Source organism: Xiphophorus couchianus, chromosome 13 (genome assembly GCF_001444195.1).
Source record: "Xiphophorus couchianus chromosome 13, X_couchianus-1.0, whole genome shotgun sequence".
NCBI lineage: Eukaryota > Metazoa > Chordata > Actinopteri > Cyprinodontiformes > Poeciliidae > Xiphophorus > Xiphophorus couchianus.
The window spans coordinates 1,004,885-1,027,597 of NC_040240.1; the positions used below are offsets into that span (position 1 = coordinate 1,004,885).

The following is a 22,713-nucleotide window of genomic DNA, read 5'->3' on the forward strand; positions in this document are numbered from 1 at the left end:
TTTCTTTAGGATAGAAAGGCACCACAAACCTACGATATAAACAGAAACCTTCCGTAAGTAGGAAAGAAATAAAAATACATTATAATTTGGACTATTTCTGAGTTATTATCGTGGGTAATAAATCATCTGACAGTTTTGATTGTGTCTCTGTTGTGTTCTAGTCTGAATGGTTTAAAGAGCTGCTTTCACTGCCGCTCCATCTTCGCCTTAACAGACATAAACATGCAGTAATAAATCGATTTTCAATCAGTGTTTTGCACCAAACAGTTTTTACTGTTAACAAGTTTTTATTATTAAAAACACGACAAACTAATGATGGTAAAGGGCCGCACTGGGTTAACTCTGGGAATCTCATCTGTCCGTTTATCAATCAAGTCCAGATCATTTCTTTGTTCTGTCACAATTATCGATTTATTCCATTTTGATGATCAGGCTCCAAACTTTGCAAGGACTGACCGCCCCGCTCACCTGCTTCCTAATACGCACAAAGCCAGTATCCTTCCCATTCATACCTGATGACGTCACGCCCACATCGACACACCCACCACCCAGGTGTCAAAGCCTCCTGCTCCTGTCATATCAATAATTACTTATTTCATTCACATGGCTCTTACAGAGCCTCAGTGAAAACTTGTTTATTATTATTAACTGTTTGGTGCAAAAAAACAGATTGAAAATCGATTTATTACTGTATGTTTATGTCTGTTAAGGTTGAGATGGAACTGAACATGAAAACGGCCCTTTAAACCATTCAGACAACCAGCACAACAGAGACACAATCAAAACTGTCAGATGATTTATTACCCGCGATAATAACTCAGAAATAGTCCAAATTATAATGTGTTTTTATTTCTTTCCTACTTATGGAAGGTTTCTGTTTATATCGTAGGTTTGTGGTGCCTTTCTATCCTAAAGAAAGATATAAAACTTCAGATATTTCACAAAAAGATACTAACATTCATGGAAAAACCTCACATAACCTTATATTAAAGCAGAAAGTACGGCGCCCACCGTAATAAAGACTTGCAGTATTCAATTATGCTGCATAACTGACCAGTACAGTATTGCGAGGTAACGCAAAAGTTTTGCGAGGGAACGCAAAAGTATTGCGAGGGAACGCAAAAGTTTTGCGAGGTAACGCAAAAGAAAAAAAATTCCCCATGTCCCCTAGAGGGCTCCGTACCGTAGTGATACAATCTTGAGCGTTGAAAAAACAAAACAAAACTGGGGGCTCTCAATGTATGCTTCAGAGTATATTATCTTTTGGGACTGAAAAATATCTTACAGTGATCGACCCAAGTTATGTTAAAAAAACAAAACAGTTCAGTTGACGAAGACTGTGGCGCCATCAAGGGGGGGAGCATGGGAGGCAATGGTCACCCCTACAAATTTGGTGCACATCTTTGCCAGATAGTCTTAAACGCATAATATTTCTCGCAAATTTAATTCATGAGGGAAGTTTGAATAAATTTAAGATATAAATGTATGTATGCTTGTACATTTATTCTTCTACAGCCTGCCAATTTTGAGTGATCGTTACTCATTCTCACTCCCAAATGATGGGAGAATAATAAAACTATTTAAATCAGGATCTGGCTATTAGTTTCTGAGTGTCACCTGGTATGTTATGTTACTGTCAGTGAGCCAGCAGCTGCCATGTATGCTCCAGTCACTTGATTGGTGATTACTCTTCTAGCTGCAGATTGATTTTATCTTTTTAATTGATTTTAGAAAGACATATCCTTACTTTCTATCAGAACTTTACAAACATTCTGAATACATAATGCTAATGAAATCAAAACACAGTCAGACATATGGATAGTATGTAAATATTTATTTATTAAATTGTTGGAGTGCTGTTTTTCTTCTTGCGATGTCTTTCGGTTACAGTCCTCCAAAAGTTGTTGAGGGCAATTCGAGCCATCAGTAAAGTGATGGTGAAGTTACGTCTGTACCACTCTCTGGGTGTATGGGAGGAAAGGCAAAAAATTCAGTCATGCAAAAATATTTAGTTTGCAGTGTGCTGTTAAAATACTGAATTGCTGCTTTTGATACACATTTGCATTTAAAAAAAAGCTACTAGCTGGTTGATTACAGATTGTAAAAATAATGAGAATAATTAAAAACGAGCAGAAAGGAAAACAACAACAAAATCACCTGAAGAGTTGATGCATTTAGGTAGTAAACAAATCCGCTACTGTAGCATGTTTATTCACAAAACTCTCTCTAGAGCTTGTCATGATTGTTCTCTGCACACAGAGCGGTACAGCGCTGCTGGAGCACTGGGACATGCACCAGCAGCATCATGGGAAACATCAAGCGTACAAAAACAACTCACCTGTTGTAATCTGCATGCCGCATTCTGTTTTTGTCCAAGAAGCTTTTGTAAAACACAGCCATCTCTTCACTGCTTAGGGAACGCCGCCTTCCTGAGGGAGAGACCAAGATGCTTCACGTTAATTTACTACAATGTCATCTTAAAACATCAGAGTGTACCTAGAGAAACTTTTAAAGGAATTTTTATTCTCATCAACAATTCCTCTAGTCTACTGCACCTATTGAATCCTGTTAAGTGTGAGAGAGTTTATGTATATACAGTTTATATATATACAATATATATATATATATATACTCACCATCTTCTCCACGCAAAGTCAAGCCTTTTGCGTTCAGCTGTGAGATGATGAAAGCTTCTTTTTCCTGTAGAGAAGAGGAAAATAAAGTTATTGTTTTCTGCTTTTAAACTTTTCCCTTGAAAAATGTTATTAAAAGTGGTAAAAAAAAAACCCCAACAAAACAGGACTTTGAAAAAAAGCTTTTATTGAGACAATAAAAGCATACACCAACTAACAGTTGTCAGCTGTTGAATTAAGTCATTCTTTTAAGATAAGACCTTGAGTTTGTTTTGACAGGCTTCTGAAATATATGTTCACTTCTATTCTCTGAGTTCTTGTTGTGGTTCCTGTTTAATGAATTACTGCATCACTAATGACATGGAGATCAGCCATTGGTTCAGCTGAGGTGCAATAGAAGCCCAGGTTGCTTTGATAGCTGCCTTTAGGTCGTCTACCTTGTTGATCCTGGTGTTTCTCATCTTCCTCTTGAAAACCCTCTATTGACTTTCTATAGAGGGATTGGATCAAGCACAGTACCACCACGGTCACTGAAGCAGCTTTTGGTATTTCTTTGGTATTTTTGGCAGAGTGGGCCGGTAAAAAGTTTTGCTGGAAAATGAAAGCATCTCCATCCAGGATGTCAGCAGGAAGGAGCATGATGCTCCAGAATGTCCTGGTAGACGGACAAAAGAAAACTCAGTGGACCAACAGCAGCAGGTGACCAGGAAGTGGTTTTGATTTCTAGATGAAATTGAAACTAAATTTTCATCTGAAAAGAAAATCTTGGACCACTGAGGCATAGTCATGTTCTTGGTGTGTAGGATTCATCTGTATCCAGAACTCAAGCCAATCCTTTGTGAAGCTTCTCCAAATTTTTTGACAAATTTTGTTTGAAAATCTACTTACGTCTGCAGCTGTCCCTTCCTTCCACTCGACTTTCTTTCACTATTCTTCAACAGTGGAACTCTGTAAACAACCAGCTTCTTCAGAAATGACCTTTTGTGGCTTGGTGGTTTGAGTTAATAAACTGATTAATGTGAGTTTCCAGTATTGAACTTTTTCCCAGTTCTACAATTTTCTGAGACTCAGAATTTAGGGTCGTCAACATCTTTAAGCCAAAATCATCAAAATGACAAAAAACAAGGTGTGAAATATATGTGTAATAAATCTATATCCATCCATTATCCTTTCTGGGGATCAACAACCATGTACACCCCCCCCCCCCACACACACACAGCAGTTAACCCAACAGTGAAGTGGAAGTACCTGCAGAGAAACAACGCATGCACAGAGAGAACTTTCAAACTCCATGCAGAAAAGACCCCAGTCTGGGATTCAAACCTATGACCATCTGGCTTCGAGGCATGAATCTAAATATGAATTTCACTTTCTGAAATAGTGAAAATAATATGTACAACCTTTACAGAAAATTATTATTGTTATTATCATTATTTTTAGATGTACCTGTACGAACACTGAAAGCATAATTATTTTAGTATATTTTCTACAGACTGTTGTAGATTGCTGCCCTCTGCTGGTAGAAATAAGACTATGAGCAATGAATTAAAGAAATTGAAATCTTCTGGGAATTTTACTTGTGAACAATATATATGCTTACGTAACCCAATAAATGAATCAAACAAAGGGAGTTGGAAAACGTGAATTCAAACCTTGCTGAAGCTGACGTTCTGCCTGGTCCAGAATACGTGATTCCAGTCCTCAGTTTCCTGCCTCAGTTTTCTCAGCTGCTTTTCCAGATCAGACTCGTTCTCACTGACACGGTAGACAATGGGTCGCAGGTTTGACAGAGGATTTGGAGGACCGATCCAGTCATGTGTGGAGCTGGGCTCTGGCCTTGATGCAGACATCTATATATATCAAAAAGTGGTTATAAGACCAAGAAGCACTGAATTTAAAAAATAAAAAAATATATATATATATATATGATGCGAGTTGTTTACAACCACTCCTTTAGTTTGAACAAAGATTCTGGAAATAATTTGCCTTGAATTAAAACATCCGTGTTCTCCACCAGTGAGGGTGAAAACACCGCTTTTGATCCTCTCTCCTTCAATGATGACCAAAATTTGAGCAAATAATGCACTGAGCCTAAAGTGCAACTAGATAAAAAGAATAAATTAAAAAATCCTTTTTGAATCGTTCTTTATGGTCGTCACTTTACTGAGTGCTAAAAAGAGGGAGTGAATACTTTTTGCAAGGCACTGTAGTTGTCCTGTGCACAGATGGACGTCATAAGTCTTTAACTGAGATGATAAAATGCTGTGCTTATCATCTCTGAGCAGCCGTCGTCATGGAAAAAGCAAGAAAAACACGATCCAGGAGTCAGGGACCAAGAAAAAGGTACACACACCTGAAACACACAGGTTCTCAGCAACCAAATGACTTATACCTAGATTCTTTTCTTTCCTCATCGTTCAGTCGTTTATTTAGATTGAATGTTCTGTTGCATATATGCAGATAGCCTCACATATTACTCCTGAATCTTTTAGTAAACAGAGAAGTTCGGGGTCAAATTTCTGACACAAGCCTAAATTATCACCACCCCGCCACCGTGTTTTATACACACATGGTTGGTTTGTGTTGAGATGCTGTTTGGTTTCCTCCAAATACACGCAGACTGTTAATGTACAAGTCTGGTTTGTTCCGATGAAAGGGGGGACGGAGGGCCATTAAAGTTGGTTACTAAAATTCAGATTATGACGGTTAGAGGCGACTGCTTACAAATATGGGAATGGTTTTAAGGAGAAAACGACACACACAAGCTTGAGTAATCTTGAAAATGTACCCGCTCTCTTTGACATTGAGTAAACCCATGCTTTTAAAATAAACTAGGCAGTAACAGTGGACAGTAAACGCTTTAAACGAGCAGTCTACACATAAAATAAAAGCTCTGATACGGACCTTTATAGTTTTTTGCTTCTCGGAACTACAGAGCCGACTGCTGGCTCCTGACATCCGGTGCAGCAGCAAAGGGGGCAACAAGAAGCCACCGACGCTCCTCCATGTCGCCGCTGCTTTGTTTGCCATTTTAAATACCTCGACATTAATCCGTATTTGTGATGGTGATAAAGCAGAAAAACATTGTGTCCTTTGCTAACACAATGTGCTAGCGCCCTCCTGTTTCTACTCTGTTCAGACAAACTCTACTACTTCGACAAATGTTTCTGCCAACAGCGCCACCTGCCGGTCGGTGTCACCCTAATGAAAACGACTTGCCACAAGGGAGTGAAAACTTAAGTTATTAAATATGTATACAAACAGGCTTAGTCTTACCCATTATATCTGAACAAATAAAATCAAATAAAATTCGACACAGAAATTTAACAAATATAATTTTGTATCATGATTAATAAAACTTTTTTTTGATTCTTCACCAACTTCAGGTAATTCCCAAATAAATTATTCTTTCTATATGTGAGTTTATTTGTTAAAATATGTACCTGTGAATAAAAAAAACATTGAAATGTAATTAATCAGAAAATCTTCTATTTTTGTTTTTTTAATAAAAGCTCCAAATGTAATCATTTTCACCGTTAAAGGGTGCAGATCGATTATAATAGTCGCCCAAGTCAAAACAAATACAGTGCATTAAAGTCAGAGCACATAGACAAAGGGAGAGTATTTCGTTGTATTTTCGTTGGATACCTCGGTTCCTTCTTACTTTTAAGCAAGTTAATGCAAAGGGGTGTGTAGGTGCGCTCGAAAACGTTACCAGCGCGCACCCAGTTCTTAGAAACCCCGCCTGTATTCCAGGTGCTTTCGGGCGTACTTGCCTCTCCTCTGACCACTTGAGACTGCGATAGTAAAAGGAGCGCACCAAATGTTGGACAACAAAAACTTACACCGAGTTAGAAAATTGTAAAGTCTTTTATCAGAAAGTCGGCACTTTATTATATTTTTCTCACTATGTAAAACTAATTTGCATGCGTTATGCAAACATATACACATAGTGTGCTTTTTAATTACATAGACAGCGTAAGTAAATTACCGTATACTAATTGGGAAAAATTCAACTCCGTGTAAGTTTACACAGTTGAGCAGGAAAGTAACTGCTAGAAGGTAGCTAGGTAGGCTAATGTTAAGCTTTAATCAGCGAAGGAGCGTTCTATCCCACAGCAGTTCAGATGGCTGTACGCTGGTTATGCAGGTAAGGGGGGGAGCTGGTATATTTTTAAATTGAAGGGTTATTTTAGATCTAAAACCCCGTTTTTGTTTCAGCAGGTGGGGCAGAGTCAGGTGATCATCGGCACTGAAACACAATGGTTTTAACAGTGTATGGAAGCTGTTTTTTTTTTTTTTTGTTCGGTGCTTTTAGGTTTGAAATCATTCGTTTAATCTGTGTGTATGCTTTAGTTACACATTTATTTCTAAACTAAGTGGCTTTGAATGGTAGTGAATGAAGACCGTGGTTTCTATCGTGGGAGGGGCGACACCATTCCGACCGCAGTCATTCAGTCTGTGACAGAAGAAGATTCGGTGGTGAGGTAGTGAAGCTGACCCGGGAGCATAACCGAAATTCCTGCCTTCGCCTCACCACGCTCGGAAGCCTTTTTCTTTCACAGGCCGATCTGGCTGATGGAAACAGAGCTCGGCCAAAATGTGCGCGAATGTGTTCGGCGTTTTGAAAAGGTGAGACCTAACGATGATGTGTCGGTGTGTGTGAGCGGGGATGCAGCTGACAGCATCCGGAGATGCTTCGGGGTGTGTGTGCGCTGGTTCCTGATCCCTTAGCAACCAGCCGGCCGATCGGGGGTATTCCGTGGTGACATAATGCGCAATGCCGTGCAGGCAGCCTGGAGCTGGGGATGGCGCTTGGTGGTGGGTCGCATGCTACCTGTAGCCCTGTAAGCCTTCATGCTGGGTGACCGCTTGCTACTAGCTGCGGACGTTATCGTTCGCATCTTCCCATTAGTTATTTTTCCTAATCTTGAATGCCGTGAGGGAAGCAGGAGAGGAGTGGCTTTCCATGCTGGATTTGTTTTTCCTGAGCTTATCCTACTAAATATTCGGATTTGGAAGCTTTCGCCTGGCATGTGATCATCCACTATTCTGGAAATGCACATCCCCTTACATAATGGAATGTTGACTCCAAACAACATTTATTCCAATCATGCTTTGGATTAAAAAAAACAAACATTACCGGTATATTGTGGAACCGCACCTGTTTTCTAGAACCATGAAACTGTGCTCTTTACCGTGCAGGACAGAGGGCCCGGAGGACCAGGGTTGGAGACCTCTGTCCTTCAAGACTTGAGGGATTTAAAACAGAATTTCTAATTACTTTCTTTTATCAAAAATCTTCACTTTGGCAACCCTAACATAGAGACCGGGCTTACGGAGTACACTAGTAAGTGCTGTCGTTTGTAAAATTACAGTAAAAAATAAAATAAACAAATAACAGCAATAAATTGGGTTATTTAGCCTGTAGGCAAAAAGAAAAATGAGGGTTAATTTTTCAAAGTCATGTTTTCACCATTTTAGTCCTTCATTTATAAATGTCATACCTTCAAACCAAATATTTAGTTAGCAAGCTAACTGGTTAGTTTGAAGCTAGATATTTAGTTAGCAAATGAAATACTTAATTGAACAACTAAATATTTAGCTCTGAACTTGCAACAATATTTAGTTTACAAAATAAATGCTTAGCTAGCCGATTATATATGTAGCTTGGAGAATCATGCACAAAAGTATAAGAGCTTCAAAGAAATCAAGCTAAAGACAGAACTACAACAATGAAACTAAAAGGCACAGAGAGCATCCACAACCAATCACAACAGAGCTCAGACACACAGAACTACAAAGGTTGTAGTCAGCAGGAGTCAGTTTATGGTGATTTGTGCAATGCTATTTTATTTAGCTGGATCCGAGGAGCCCAGGGGTGATTTAACATTTAATCAGGAGTCTGTAAATGCATCCGGTCAAAATTTGTAAAACTCTGACCTGCTGATTCCAAATTTCTCTCTAAGAATTAGAAATAAAGACAAAATACTTTTTCTAAGCTGAAAATGTAACCATCTTAGTAATACAATTTTAAAAGAAAACTATTTTCTCAAAAACAACTCAAAGTTAAACAGCTGCCGCTCTGCCTTACTTGAAGTGTTCAGATAGATTCAAATCCTTTAGGGTTATGGCACAGAGGTGTTTCTAGAGCTAAACCCAACCGAAAGGTATCGCAGCGTATCTCATTTACTGTCTTGGAGGACAGAATATATTACACTAAGGGTTTTTTCGTCTCTATTTTCTGTGATTATTTCCTGCTCGGTTTTAGAACATGGTACTGTGGATCCTTGTCATTGTGATAGACAATGGTTGCTTTAGTAAATTCAGAACTTATGATTATTTGTATGAAATCTGATTTGCCAGAATGGTACTAAATATTAGGGATATCTAACTAGCGTCCAGCTAGCGAGCTACCTACCTAGCTAGCTATCTAATTAGCCAGCTAAGCCCCACTTAGACAGTAAACATTAACTGTAAACCTCTCTGCCAGCTAAGTATTAAAGAAATAGAACTGGACTAAGACAGAGAAGTGTTCTTGTGACATGTTTCACTTCCTGTTTTTTTTTTTGACAAATTCCCATGTCCTGTTTAAAAGTTGCAGCCTATCTAGAAGCTTCTTACACATTTTGAACTTCCTCTTGCTGTTAACACCTATTGATAGTGCTCTCACTGATCTGAAAAAAATAAAACTGTCCAATTAAGGTTGCCACTCTAATTTCACTGCTTAGTTGAGGATATTTAGTTCTTTTATTAGTCGGTGGTCTAATTCAGCAGGTAAGTCCAGTAACAATATCAACGGTAACCTTCAACACCGTCTTGTCTCCACTCAGACTTGAGACTTATCCACACTTAGCCCGGAATTGATCAAAATGAATATATCTCCCACATTGTTTTAAAAGAATATTGTCCACATGGGATTGCTTTCAGAAAAGTTTTCATCCACACAAATTTACCACTGTGTTGTTTTAAGCCTGCCAAAGGCATAGGGGGCAGTGTAGCGCAGCTAAACCATCCATCAGACAGGAGGTGCCTTTGTGTGGACAGAAATATAGGTTGAAATACTTTTAAGTAGCGTATTAGAAAATAAAGTTATTAAAACACAAGGTGATGCCGACTGGGAATGTACTCATGTCAGGTATGTGGATTTATTGCCATTTTATTTGTCGCAGAACCTAATTTTTCCCATGTACACACGCAAACACAAAGATACAATTTTCTCAAATTCCTTGCTTTAGTCTGACTTTTCCTAAATAATCATTTGTAGTGATAGAGTTCTAAGAAAGGCCAAAACCCATAAAAATGCATTTGCTTTCACAGACGTCCAGCTATGTGTGCACCAGGCCTCAGAGCTGGCTGCTAATTGATCTGCTGTCATTGTGCCCCTTTTCCAGTCTCTTTGGGAAGCCTTTTGATGGTGGAAAAAGGATGGACCATGGCGGTCCACAGGACCAGCAGCAGCATCCGGCTGAGCAGCAGCAGCCTTACCATCCGCAGCCTCCTGCGATGATGAGACTCTACGAGGTCCAGAAAGAGGTCTCGACTCTGGGGCCGCAGGTCTGCACCTTCAGCGGCCTGCAGAACGACCGAGAGTACAAGCGCATGGAGCGCGAGCTGACCCAGCTGCTGCTGCAGGTGGACCAGGTGGACACGGAGGGCAAGCTGGAGCTGCAAGGAGCGCGCAAGAGGGCTGCGCAAGAGGTGGAGGGCCTCCTGCGGTACCTGGAGGAGAACGCCTCCCACCCGTCCCGCCTGGCCATCGACGAGCTGAGCAACGCGGCGCGGGAGCTGGTGGACGAGCGGGTGGTGGCGCCGCAGCGGGCCGGCGGGGTGGCGGAGATAAACGACGAGCTGGTGGACGCCCTTCAGGAGCTCGTCCTCAGGCTCACCCAGATCAAGACTGAAGGCCGGGTGCCGCTCCGCAAGGCGCGCTACCGAGCGCTCACGCGGCTCTGCGCCGTGCAGGACGTGCTGGAGAGCCGCACGCCGCAGCAGACCCTCTCTCTGCCCCTGTCGGGGGACACCCACGAGGCCGTGAACCGCATCAACCAGGTCATGGTGAAGGTGAGCATGGCTCGCAGCCAGCTGCTGGCTCTGCTGATGGGGCTGAGCGGGAGGGACAGCTGCGCGCACCTGTCCCGCATCCTGACGGAGCTGCAGGTGGAGCTGGACGCCCTGGACGTCTCCGGTAACGCGGCGATCCGGAATTACAGGAAGCAGGTGGTGGAGGAAATAAACGGCCTGCTAAAACACCTGGACCTAGAGGGAGAGGGGGACGACACTCGCAGGTACATCTCAGTTTACTACAACCAGGACTGTCGCTATAAGCAATTAATTAATTGCACCATAAATGAGCTCAATAATTTTCATTCTGATGATTGAAGGGCAATTATGTTTACAGAGACCTTATCATACATTGTATTTAGAGTTTTGGTTGTCTTTTAGTTTTATTCCCGTTTTTGGTTGTCGTATTTTATTTAGGATATTTCAAATATCTTCCAGTTCTAGTGTGATTTCTAGAAGATTACAGTTTGAGAGGGCGACTCTGCATTAATAGGCCATTATCAGTAAATTACTTGAAAATGCTCTCCACAGCAATATTATCATTTATTGCAACAATTATTCGCATTTGTTATGTTACAGGCCTAATTATAATGACATAATAATAGTAATATTAACCTTTAACTGCCTGAATTGATAACAAAAGAATTCTGTTTTTGATGCCCATCAGATCATAAATTAATGTTTTGGTATTTAAAATGTAAATTTGCTTGAATCGGCATAAAATGTGCATCAACAGGCATTACTGCTACACACACACACCACTTTGTGTTGTGGTTGGAGCAAAATATGTGGCAAAGGTCCACAAGTCCAAAGTCTGTAGAGAGCAGCAACTGTCCCATGCAAATAAAATAATAATAATTAAAAAAAAATAGAAGACGTAAAATAAATGTCAGTTTGTCTTTAAGGTCCTGTTCTAACATCTGAAGCCGCCCATGTACGTTGCTTGTCAGGAACGTCCTCATCGTTGCTATTGTCACAGAGACAAAATTTCTAATTATTAAGTCGTACCGGAAAAAAAAGTCAGCAAGACTAGCATAGTAGCATTAAGGGGAAAATATAACAGGCCTCTAAAAATCATGTCCAAATAAATTCTGGCCCCATTTCCACAAAATTCTAAAGGAAACATTGGGATTGGACATGGGGATGAGTATTGGTCCATTGTCGAAATTAACGAAACTGGGGCAGATTTATTGATGCGCCTCTAATAGTAAAAGTAAATCCACAGCTCAGGATGATGGAAGAGTGGCGAGAAGAAATCAATATGAGTTCCTGTTTTACCTTCACCACAAGCGGTTTACATGTGGAACTTGTTCCAGGTAGATTTGTGGCAAAACCTAAATGTTGAGCGTCGCAGACTGTAACACAGAATGGACAAAAATGTTATTCTCCAGAAGTTCAAAGCTGGTAGACACATGTTCCAAAACACTTGTACCTGGACATTGCAGCAAAAGATTGTTCCACATAGTCCTGTCTTAGGGGAGCTGAACACATATACTAAGAAAGTTTGGAACCCTGTTCTGTTTTCCTTCTGGTTTCCATTATCCAGCGATGATGGGAGGGAGCGCTCAGTATGGTGAACCTGTGTCCGTCTCTGTAGGTACGATTTGGCGCAGAACAACTCCATCCGTGAGATCGAGGCCGTGCGAGCCCACGTCTCCCACTTACGAGAGGGCGTCCTGCGACACTGCGTGACGGGTGACCTCAGCTTCCGGCCCAAAGCCGAACTCCAGAGCCTTCTCACCCACCTGGACCAGGTGGACACGGCCAAAAACCCGTGCATCAGAGAGGCCCGCCGTCGTGCTGTGGTCGAGGTCCAGGCCGTCGTCACCTTCCTGGACCTCCGCGAGGCGCTGGTGTGCCGCCAGCCGGGCCCCGGGGAGCACCCGTCGCACCGCGCCGTCTGGCTGGTCCTGGGCAGCCTCTCCGACCTGCAGGCCCAAGTCCTGGGCTTTGACGGCAAGCGGGCCGACAAGAGCTACATGATGCTGGAGGAACTGCTGACCAAACAGCTGCTGGCGCTGGACGCTGTGGATCCACAGGGCGACGCGTCCACCAAGATGGCACGGAAGCAAGCGGTGAAGTTCGCCCAGAACATTCTCAACTACCTAGACATGAAGACGGACGAGTGGGAGTATTGATGAATCCAGGACCACGTCGGGTCGGACACGGCTGCAGGAATTAAAGGAGCTTGAAAATGGAGCGTCATCATTCCGTCAGCTGTAAATATTGCCTGAAATACCCAGAATCCACTGCAGCAGAGCTTCTTTTTTTTCCCCTCTTTGTGGTAGTCAAGGCCAACCCGTATGAAACTCCTTTTGTGAAACACATTTTGACACGTATTTTTCTGTGTGCTCTTCGACAATTTTGTGTGTGCGCGCGGGTGTACGTGTGTGTGTGTGTGTGTGTGTGTGATTTGCTTGTTGGTGTCATTGTGTTTTGGTGTATGGTAGTAGGAGCCTGCAGCCAAAGCACTGAGTAACGCTCGTTGTCTTCTCCTCCAGACTGCACTTCATATTGATAAAACGTTCAGTTAGAGTGATTGTAAATCAGTAGCCTCTTTTATTATCTTGACTGTCAGTTGCTAATGGCGACAGCTGGTGATACGCTACCAGAGGCAGGGGTGGCTCATTCTGTATAATTAGAAAAACCAGGCAGTAGCTGTGTTTCCGCTCCAAATATGTGCAAAACTTTGTCTATTGTGCTAGTGTCAAAAAAAAAAAAAACACAAGTTGCAGTGTTCCTATTAATTGAGACGGAATTTAAATCACACGTGAATAAGTTTGTTCACGCGGTAAGTCATTAATGTCCGTGCCGCTCTTCCAACTTCTTCCTGTTGTCGTTGTCTTTGTGGTTTTCGCCAGTGGCAAAAACCACGGACGTGGTTCGACAATGTCCAGTTGTTGATCATCTGAATCAAAGAAAATGTTTCCATTGCAACTTTGCGAAATAAACCGATTTTTAAAAAATTGTCTCATCTTTGCGTCACACGACTCGCATGATCAACAGCAACCAGATGTTGCCACTGGCGAAAACCACGAAGAAGAAAACGGGAGGAAACAGAAAGATCATGGTGCTGCATATTTTTAATATTTCGTGAACAAACTTATTCATGTGTGATTTTAACTTATTTCTTATTTAGTGGAAACACAGCAATTGCAAAAATTGTGTTTTTTTTACATTAACAGATTATTGACAACGTTTTGCAAACATTTATAATGAAAACCCAGCTACTTCAGGCTGATGTTGCTGCATTTTCTACTTTATTACATCTTCGAGGGTCAGATTGCAGAAATGCACATGGATCTAATAACAACTGTGATCTACCAGATGGAATTAGACAGTAGGAGGTTAGATTGCTAATCTACGATCATTCTCCACTGAAGAAGCAAGAATCTGAATTTTGAGGCCAATTTCTGATCTATGATTTTTGTAAAGCTTCGACCTGCCGATGTAGATTTAGATCCGGTCTGATTTCTCCCCTTGAGTTTTAATATAGCCACGTCTAATTACAGCATTCAGAATAATTTTTCCTCCACAGGAAGAAGGCCAGAAAAATTAGGTTATCAGGAGGAGAAGTGACATCACACCACATCAGTTGCTGTCAAATACAGTTTTGATCATTTAAGCATGAGTCCAACTTAAGGCGCGGGGGCCAAATGTAGCTCCCGTAGTTTTTATGTGGCCCTCTAGACTCCAGAGCAGAGGGACCTAAAGCGACTCCAGAGGGCCGTTTGATCAGGTGGTTGACACAAATGGAGACTTTTATTTGTAACCAGGAAAAAACTATTACAGACAAGTAGAAATCTTAAAAATGTTGGCTATGGTACAAAGTATTCAATGACCGAGCTTTTTGTATTCTCTTGTGAGAATCCATCCATTCTGCAGACTTGACGTTTTTCCCCTTGAGACAAAATATTTGGATAGCTCTGCTCCAGAGGAGCACAAGAGAGCAGCTTTGTGCTTGAACATCATTTGATCAAATTTAAGCAGTTTTTAATCAGTAAACAGCCAAATAAAACATCAGTTTTGTTTTAGATTTATCGATTGCGGAAATTCACACAAAATCAGCAGGTATCCACATTTTTAGGATACCACTGCAGCAGAGCTTTTTTCTCCAAAATCCATCTGCAGAATTTGGAGTTTACTGCAAATTGTCGAAATCGTTTAATTCAAGTTATGCTAATTTCCACCTATGGGTGGCAGTATTTCTTACTTTTAATACAACACTGGCTCAGATTTCATCAGGTTATAAACCACCATCAACAAAGTCACATTGACCGCCATATATTAGTGTAAATACCTCAAAATTCTTTGTAAATATCTAAATTAGCACCAAAAAGTCTGTGATTCTGATAGCAAAAAAAAGTCACAAAATCAATCACCATAATTTGGAAGGACTGCTCAATGTGAAAAGAGCTCAAGAAGTAAAGTTTAAGTAGTACAGCTAGTTCTTACTATTTTAACAGCTGTTTATGTGTTTTATCAATATATTCTGGACAACTGGCCCTTTGAGAGCATTTAAAGCAAAGACACTCATTGAAAACCACCTTTAGCATCTCATGTTAGCAATTAGCATGACAAGCTACCAAACCAGTAGCATCAAATAGATTTCAATGTTCTATGACAGGCAGAGGGAGGTTGCAACCAGCTCGAAAGGAGAAAACAGAGCGACTTTGCTGCTAAGCCTTCATGTTATCAGCCCAAGTCTCGCTCTCTCACAGATTTTATTTTCTAAGTGAGCTAAAAGAAATGGTCTGTTTCAAGTCACCGACCTGTCCCCGAGTCTCGAGAGTCGGGGCCCAAAGCGCAAAAAAGCTCCACCTGAAAAAAACAGCCTAACAGTTGACAAAGAAGCACTAAAAATCTATTTTAAGATTACTTGGAAGTCATGGATGAATGTTTTTTTTTTGTTGTTTTTAGCAGAAAGCAGGATGTTACAGAGATGGAAGACTTCACTTTTAGCTGCATCTCTTGTCGTCTGTTCTCAGATGTTTGTCCTGACCGTGTTGTGATCACACCAGGCTGGAAATAGATCAGATATGAATTATTCCAGGAGAAGCGTGGCGATATTTCGCCGTCGCTGCTTCTGTGGCTTCTCGTCTGTCTACTTGTTTCCACCCGCTGCTTTCTGTTGACGGAGGAGTGCGACTGAAGCCTTTTGAGGAAATTGGACAGAAAGAGGCCGAGGCGACGATCTCCGCAGGACTGGCGTGTCGAGGCTGAAGCTCGGGGGGGCCCCCCCTGGAGGGCCCCTCGGCAGGGAGGCGCTGACGGAGATCACAGTCGACAGAACCTTCTAGAAACTTCTCCGAGCTGCTGGAGAAGGAGGGAGAGAGAGAAGGGACGTGTAGAGAAGTCTAGAGCTCTGTGCCTTTTTACTTTTCAGCCTTTTTTTTACCCATCAGTTTGTGTAAGACGGTGTTTCAGTGTAGCAAAAATAGAACGCGTCGTTTATGGTATGCATCAATGCACTAGAATAGGAAACCAAGTACTGAATGTGTTTTATTGAGAGAGCACCTTGGCCAGTATCACAACATGTTCACTGGGAGTCTGTTTTTTATGTTTGTTTGTTGTATCTCCTTTTCTTTTCTGTTTTTTTTATAAATGCGTATTTATTTCCCAACAAAGTTCTAATTAGACTGACATCTTAATCGAGCAACTATACGAGTTGCTTTCTCCTACGGCGTCAACTGTAGCCCAATAATCTACTGACAGAACCAATTTATCATTAGTTGGAGAGACGCAAAAAAGATACAGTGTTCTGTAAATATATTCATATGCCTGGACCTTTTTCACAAACAGCCACAAACGTCAATGTATTTTATTGGGATTTTAAGATGGAGAACAACACAATATTTAGATTTATTTAGGGATAATATATCCCTAATATATATATATATATATACATATATATATATATATACATATATACAGGCTATATATACAGACTGATGTTAAGTTCCATTTTGTTGCCGTTTGTTTATGTGTTTCAGAAGTGGGAGAGGATGGGTTTGGTCATTTGGTAGTTAAGTAATTACATTTTTTTTCCTAACAAATGAAAGTTTCAAAAGCATTTTAATACATTTTGTATTTACTCTGATACCCTTAAATTAAAACCTGTGCACTGCAAGGTTATTATTTATTTATAATTTACAAATGCAATGCACTTGTCAAATCTGACAGAGCGGCACTGCTCGTTACCATGGAAACACCATCCCTATATTGAAGCATGTCAGTGGCTGCATCATTCTGTGGGGATGCTCTTCAGCAGGCATTTAGGGTCTGCTCAGAGATATAAATTGAATTTAAATTCAGAAATAAAGAAGTTGATTTGGATTATTAATCACATTTCTTATTAATGTATTTAATTATTCATTAGATGAGTTTGTGGCAGCACTTGAAAGCTGTTCTCCCTCCAATATTAATAAACTTAAGCTATTTTGCAAATAGCAGTTTGCTTCACTTTCAAGGAATGTGAAAAAGCTCCAGTGGTTTGAATACCTTCCCAAACCTAAATCCAGCCTCTTTATATAAAACTGAATTCTGCACTGCCTACATTGAACTGTTTTTTTTTTTTTGTTTTTTTTTTTGCCAGGACTGTTTACAGCTGAGTTTCGTATTTAGGTCACTGAACTGTCTGTTAACACAGTGGAGTCTGCTGTTTATACACCAAGCTAACATCCAGTGCAGCTTCAGTTTATTTATGCAAAATGTAAATTAGAGGTTTGTGCCGATATGCAGAAAAACCACAATTGTATACATGAGGCACAGCATGTGACGGGCTGCAGCTTCAGAAAGTAAACTAAACTAAACTCCAGCCGGGGCTTTGAAATTTACAGCAGGCCATTGAGCCGATGCGGCGTTGGCGTTTCTGCTTGAAATGACGTGGAGTTCAGAATTCGTCACAACAGCGTTTGATAAAACGGGACAAAAGCGCAGCATCAAAATGCTTTTAAAAACATCTAATCTCCTCTTAAGAATAAATGTTTTGAGCTATCACTCCCCGCCAAATGTTTCGTTATTGCACTGAAAAACAAATTTGGTCAAGAGAAAAGCATTTAATAAAAAGAAAGAGTCGTACTCTGGTTCCGGAAGTGTGCACACCCCTCGACTAATACTTCAGATGCAATTGAAGAATTCAAGTCTTCTTGAGTTCTCTACTGTTAGTCACACTAACAGATTAACCTGAAGTATCTTAGTATCGCTGTGAGTCCAAACATATTAAAATAAATTAAATAATGTCTCCACCTGAGAAGAATCTGTGGTTGTCACCTGAACAGAACTTCGGACAAAAGATACCGTCACAGTCCGGCAGGTGAACTGAATTTAAATGTGTCACCAAAGGGAACGATATTCTGAAATTAGTGTAATACTGTGCACAGATATATGTAACCAGAATGTGGCTAGCTCTGAATATTTTTGACTTTTAAAATGAATTTCAGAGTATTGACATAATTCATCATGGTCTTTATTTTGTTTGTTTTGTTACAAAAACCAGCCATTTTTGTAGATACATTTTTTTCATGTAATTAATGCAACTGTTTGTTACATTTTGGCATTGATTATTCTCTAAAGTCATATTTATTTAAGCATCTTCACATTAATTAACTTTTTTTTTCTGCCTCCAGTTCCTGGGTTTTTCATTGCAGCACTCGTGTAACTCCATCAATATGCGCAGCGTCAACATGTGCAGCCCTCCTTGTTCTTCAGTTTCATTTATTTCTACTCTAATCTTGACTAAATCGTCTTCTTTAAGAAATATTTACAAGACAAATACCAAAAACTGAAGTACGGCAGATTGGTTCAAAGCAAGTTTAAAAGATTTCAACAAGTGAAAGAAGTTCAAGCTGTCAGATTGTCCTACAGTGGTTTGGGTGAGCCGACTTCACAAACTGGTAGTTGTTTTCCTTGGTGTGGTTGCTGAGAGGGTAAATGTACATTAAAGGGTCACATCTCCTGATGGCTTTCCCAAAACCGCTGAGAACTGACTGCGTCTTAATACACAGCAAAATCATATCTCATAAGATCATCTTATATCTGCTGCAGCCACTTTTTGGCACGAAGCCTCCAGCTTCTCCTGCGTGTCCAGACGAACGTTGCGTCGTTTGCAAGCCGTGATTTTTGCTAGTCGTACAAAGACAAACTCACACACAGCCTACAATCACTTTTTTTCTGCCTAATTCACAAAACAGTCACGGGGAAAAGAAAGTACACCCTCTTTTATTCAAAGTTTTTACCTTTGAGGGTACTCTGGCTGTACAATGAGTTCAGGCTAGCCTCAGGTTGAACTGTATTCTCACCCTGGTTTAGCAAATGATGTCAACATTATGAAGGCAAATCGAAGTTCCTGCTTTGATTGAACGAGATTTTAGTGGGGAAGTAGCTACTACTGATCAAAGAACTTGATTGGATGATCAGAATTCTGTCCTTTTTCTCAGAAGTATAACCGACTCTTAGAAAATAGGAGTTTATGTCTCGGCTTTCCAGTGTTGTTGGTCACAGTATTCAGTGACCAACAACACTGGATGCAGTTGTTGGTCTGGGAGATACTGGTGTGTATTGGGGGGAACAGCAACAACTGTAAAGAAGCAACTACTGTCACCTGAAAGAGTTCATGAGGTCATTTCCAAAATGTCTAGCATTTAGAAGTGAGAAATATTATTTACACTTAATGTCTGTCAAAATTGCTACTGTGCTCAGAGAAATAATAAAAAAAAATCAACAGCTTCACAAATTTTGTAGAAATTTAGTAACAGGTTAGGGAAGAGGATTAGTGCCACTAAAAAAAAAGAATCCAGTTTTTTTTTTTACTCAGAATTCGGACTCTTTCTTTTCGGGATTCGGGCGTTCTGACAGTTATTCTCAAAATTCCCACATCTTAAAGCCTCGACAAAGAATGAGACAAAATTCTTCCTTGACAACAAACAGGAAACAACATCTGAGCGTTAAATCCTCCGGAGGCGGAGAGGCTTCAAAGGAGAAAGAGGGTGTGCTTTCCTTTGACTCCTGGCTTCACAAAAACGTTCCGCTTTCTTCTTCTACTACTACTGCCTGCTTTGTGTGCATTACTTATTTTATAATGTAGCACTTTCAAACGATGCAGCAACACAGATTCATACCTTGTGCTTCCGGAAGAGTTAAAATTACAGGATGGAAGGTGAAGAAGAAGAATCAACACAAAGTGAAGGATTTAGTTGGGATCGTTTTTCCCGCCGGAAGCCATGTTTACAGTCTTTTATTTACTGTCAGGATGACCTACCTGTCAGAATGTTGATCATTATCAATAACAGAGATTTTAAGGTGTGGATTAGACAAACAGGTTTATCTCAATAATTTAGAATGTTATTAAAAAGTCCATTTACAAAGTGAAACCCATCATTTAGATTAATTCCACACATTTTGTTTTTATATTTTCATGTGAAATCTTATAATTTTCTGCTTACTGCTAATAAAAGCATGGCATTTATCTGCTTAGAATATTAAAATATTATGTAAGACTCATTGAAAAAATACATTTCTAATACAGAAATGTGGGCTTAATGAGTGCGTTTTGTAACGGGTCTCATCAGAACACAGATACTGATTTACTGAGACGTACCTGCAAACCCAATCAATCTGAGCCAGTATTCAAACATTTATCCCAAAGATTTTATATGAATATAAAAGCCCAGTGTTTTACCACATCAGAACACGGGTGTGTTATTTATTTGGGGAGTTTTTTTTTAGTTGTTTTTTTTTTTCCAACCTCTAACAGCTTCCTGCTTGTTAAGAGTCTGAACTTGGCAGGGGGAGTCCATTAAAGTGTAGTTAAAAACTCCGATCCAGATGGGATTCAAAGCCAGGCCTTCAGTTCAGTTATTTACACGGAGTAAACAGTTTACAGGTCAGATTTGTCTCCACTCGGCTCACTGTAGTCTTTTATGTCGGTTCTTGTTTTTTTTAAACATTTTTCTCACACTCACCGCCTTGCAAAAAGTATTCATGTCTTATGGACTTTTGTATTTTGTCACATTGCAACCGCAAATGTCAATGTTTTAGTATTTCATTAAATGGGGCAACACAAGGTAGCACGCAATGATGAGTAAAAATAGACAGATACGTTTTTACATCCTAATAAATACAAAACTGAGAAGTGTTCAATGCAGTTGTATTCTGATACCCATAAGTGAATTCCAGTACAAGTGATTTCCCTAAGAAGACTAATAAGTACTGAACAGAGTCCATCTGTGTGTATTGTTCTACAAGGTTCTGACTAAAGGGGGCTGCGTCCTAAAGCATGCCATGTTTTACAGATTAATAATAATAATAAAAAAACAGGTGGAAAATTGTCTGAATTTTCTCTCCACTTTACAATTACTTTTGGTGGTTTATCTCATCAAATACGACAAAGTCTGGGTGTAATGTCACGAACTGTGGAGGGGCGTGAATACTTTAACAAGGCATTGCAGTAGCAGCATGTGTTATTAAAGAATGACAGGAAATGCCTCAAGATTGAATGATTGTGAAGCTACAAAAAGACTGGATTTATCTGACTGTAAAAGTTGAATCATTATCCATCCATCCATTGTCTAACATCCTTGTCCCCAGTGGGGTCAGGAGGTGCTGGTGTCCATCTCCAGCTACGTTCCGGGCGAGAGGCAGGGGTCACCCTGGACAGGTCGCCGGTCTGTCGCAGGGCATCCAACATTCATTATTTTCTCTTTTATGAGCCTTAGAAGAACAATGTTTGAAAAGAGCATTTTAAATGTCAAACACAGTTTAAAGTCGGCCTCCAAGCTAAATATTTCATCTGATGGAGGAAACATTTGTATTTTTATGGTGAGGTCAAATTTAAATGGGACTTTGGTGCATCACTGTTGCTTATTGTTTCAGTCTGATGATTTTATAGTCTATTTCTTTCTGGGTGGGGAACAGTAAATATCAAATGAAATAAAAAAAAACAGGAATCTATTTTCCTATTGAAGCCAGTCTCTAACCTAGAAACTAGCCTTGCGTTTGTGTCTGCAAACACCATTACTCCCTTAAGAGGTGGCTGGAGTCCTGCGTGTAGTTTATTCCTCCAAATACCCGATGTTAAGTTGCCTTTAACTGCACTGACTGTCACAGATGTTTTATGATTTTTTTTGTTTGTTTGTTTCGTTTTGTTTCCAAATGTTGCGCTTGTACAAAAAGCACACCGCTACCGGACTGACCGTGTCGTGTGAATGCTCCATGGATGGCTGTGTTTCAGATTTGTATTCCCAAATTCCAAAATAAAGATGGTCTTATTCTGCATGCTTCGTCTCTCTTTTCCCCAAACCTGCTGTTTTTATCATGCTGCAAGAACCTCAGAAAACATCAGACTGTTTAAGATTCCTTTTGTTTTTCACCAGGACATAAAGAGGAGGTTTTGTTCAATAAAAATTGATCAACTACCAAAGTTGGAAGAAGAAAAATTGTATGTTGCCACCAGAGGGCAGCATTCTCTCAGCAGAAGAGTTGTTAAACTCACAAGCTTTTCCAATAGACTCAAATATAGAATATAAAATACATAAACAGATTAAAAATACTGTACTGTAAGGTCAACATATCAGCATGAATAAACACAATGTAGTCTAATCCAAAGGAATATGCATCTGAGTTGGTTAATTAAAAAAAAAAAAACATCTACAAAATGTATCATCTGCGACAGACTGGCGACCTGTCCAGGGTGTACCCCGCCTCCCGCCTGGAACGTAGCTGGAGATGGGCACCAGCAACCCTCCCGACCCCATTAGGGACAAGGGTGCACAGAAAATGGATGGATGGATGGATGGAAAATGTATCATTTAATCCGTGTAAGAGTGCAGATGGATTTCTTTATGTTTCAAATGAGAATACCTACAGAATGAACCCGAGTCCTCCCATCAGGAATTCTGATTTTTCAGCGACTGTAAACATGCATTTGTGCAACTTAAACTCGCAAACAATGACAGCTATTCATTTTTCAGCATTTCCTATTAGAGGACATGCTGAATATTTTTTATATATATATATT

At 40.2% G+C, this 22,713-nt stretch overlaps 2 protein-coding genes across 5 annotated transcripts; one reads left to right on the forward strand and one right to left on the reverse strand.

The window, feature by feature from the left end:
• Positions 1-1,817: 1,817 nt before the first annotated feature.
• On the reverse strand, positions 1,818-5,814 carry coa8 (cytochrome c oxidase assembly factor 8). 2 transcript variants are annotated; one of them, XM_028035678.1, is made up of 5 exons: positions 5,538-5,814; positions 4,286-4,483; positions 2,637-2,700; positions 2,339-2,429; positions 1,818-1,961 (listed from the first exon to the last, which is right to left on the reverse strand). In XM_028035678.1, the coding sequence occupies exons 1-5, from the start codon at positions 5,661-5,663 to the stop codon at positions 1,841-1,843; spliced, it is 600 nt and encodes a 199-aa protein (XP_027891479.1). In that variant the 5' UTR covers positions 5,664-5,814; the 3' UTR covers positions 1,818-1,840. The 2 variants fall into 2 exon arrangements, with proteins under 2 accessions (XP_027891479.1, XP_027891480.1); XM_028035679.1 differs by lacking the exon at positions 5,538-5,814 and adding an exon at positions 4,825-4,923.
• bag5 (BCL2 associated athanogene 5) lies at positions 4,877-21,969 on the forward strand. 3 transcript variants are annotated; one of them, XM_028035675.1, is made up of 4 exons: positions 6,666-6,783; positions 6,858-7,265; positions 10,028-10,921; positions 12,295-21,969. In XM_028035675.1, exons 2-4 carry the CDS (start codon positions 7,234-7,236, stop codon positions 12,833-12,835), a joined length of 1,467 nt encoding a protein of 488 aa, XP_027891476.1. In that variant the 5' UTR covers positions 6,666-6,783; positions 6,858-7,233; the 3' UTR covers positions 12,836-21,969. The 3 variants fall into 3 exon arrangements, with proteins under 3 accessions (XP_027891475.1, XP_027891478.1, XP_027891476.1); XM_028035674.1 differs by lacking the exons at positions 6,666-6,783; positions 6,858-7,265 and adding an exon at positions 4,877-4,976; XM_028035677.1 differs by lacking the exon at positions 6,858-7,265 and having other exon boundaries at positions 6,648-6,783.
• The last annotated feature ends 744 nt before the right edge of the window (positions 21,970-22,713 follow it).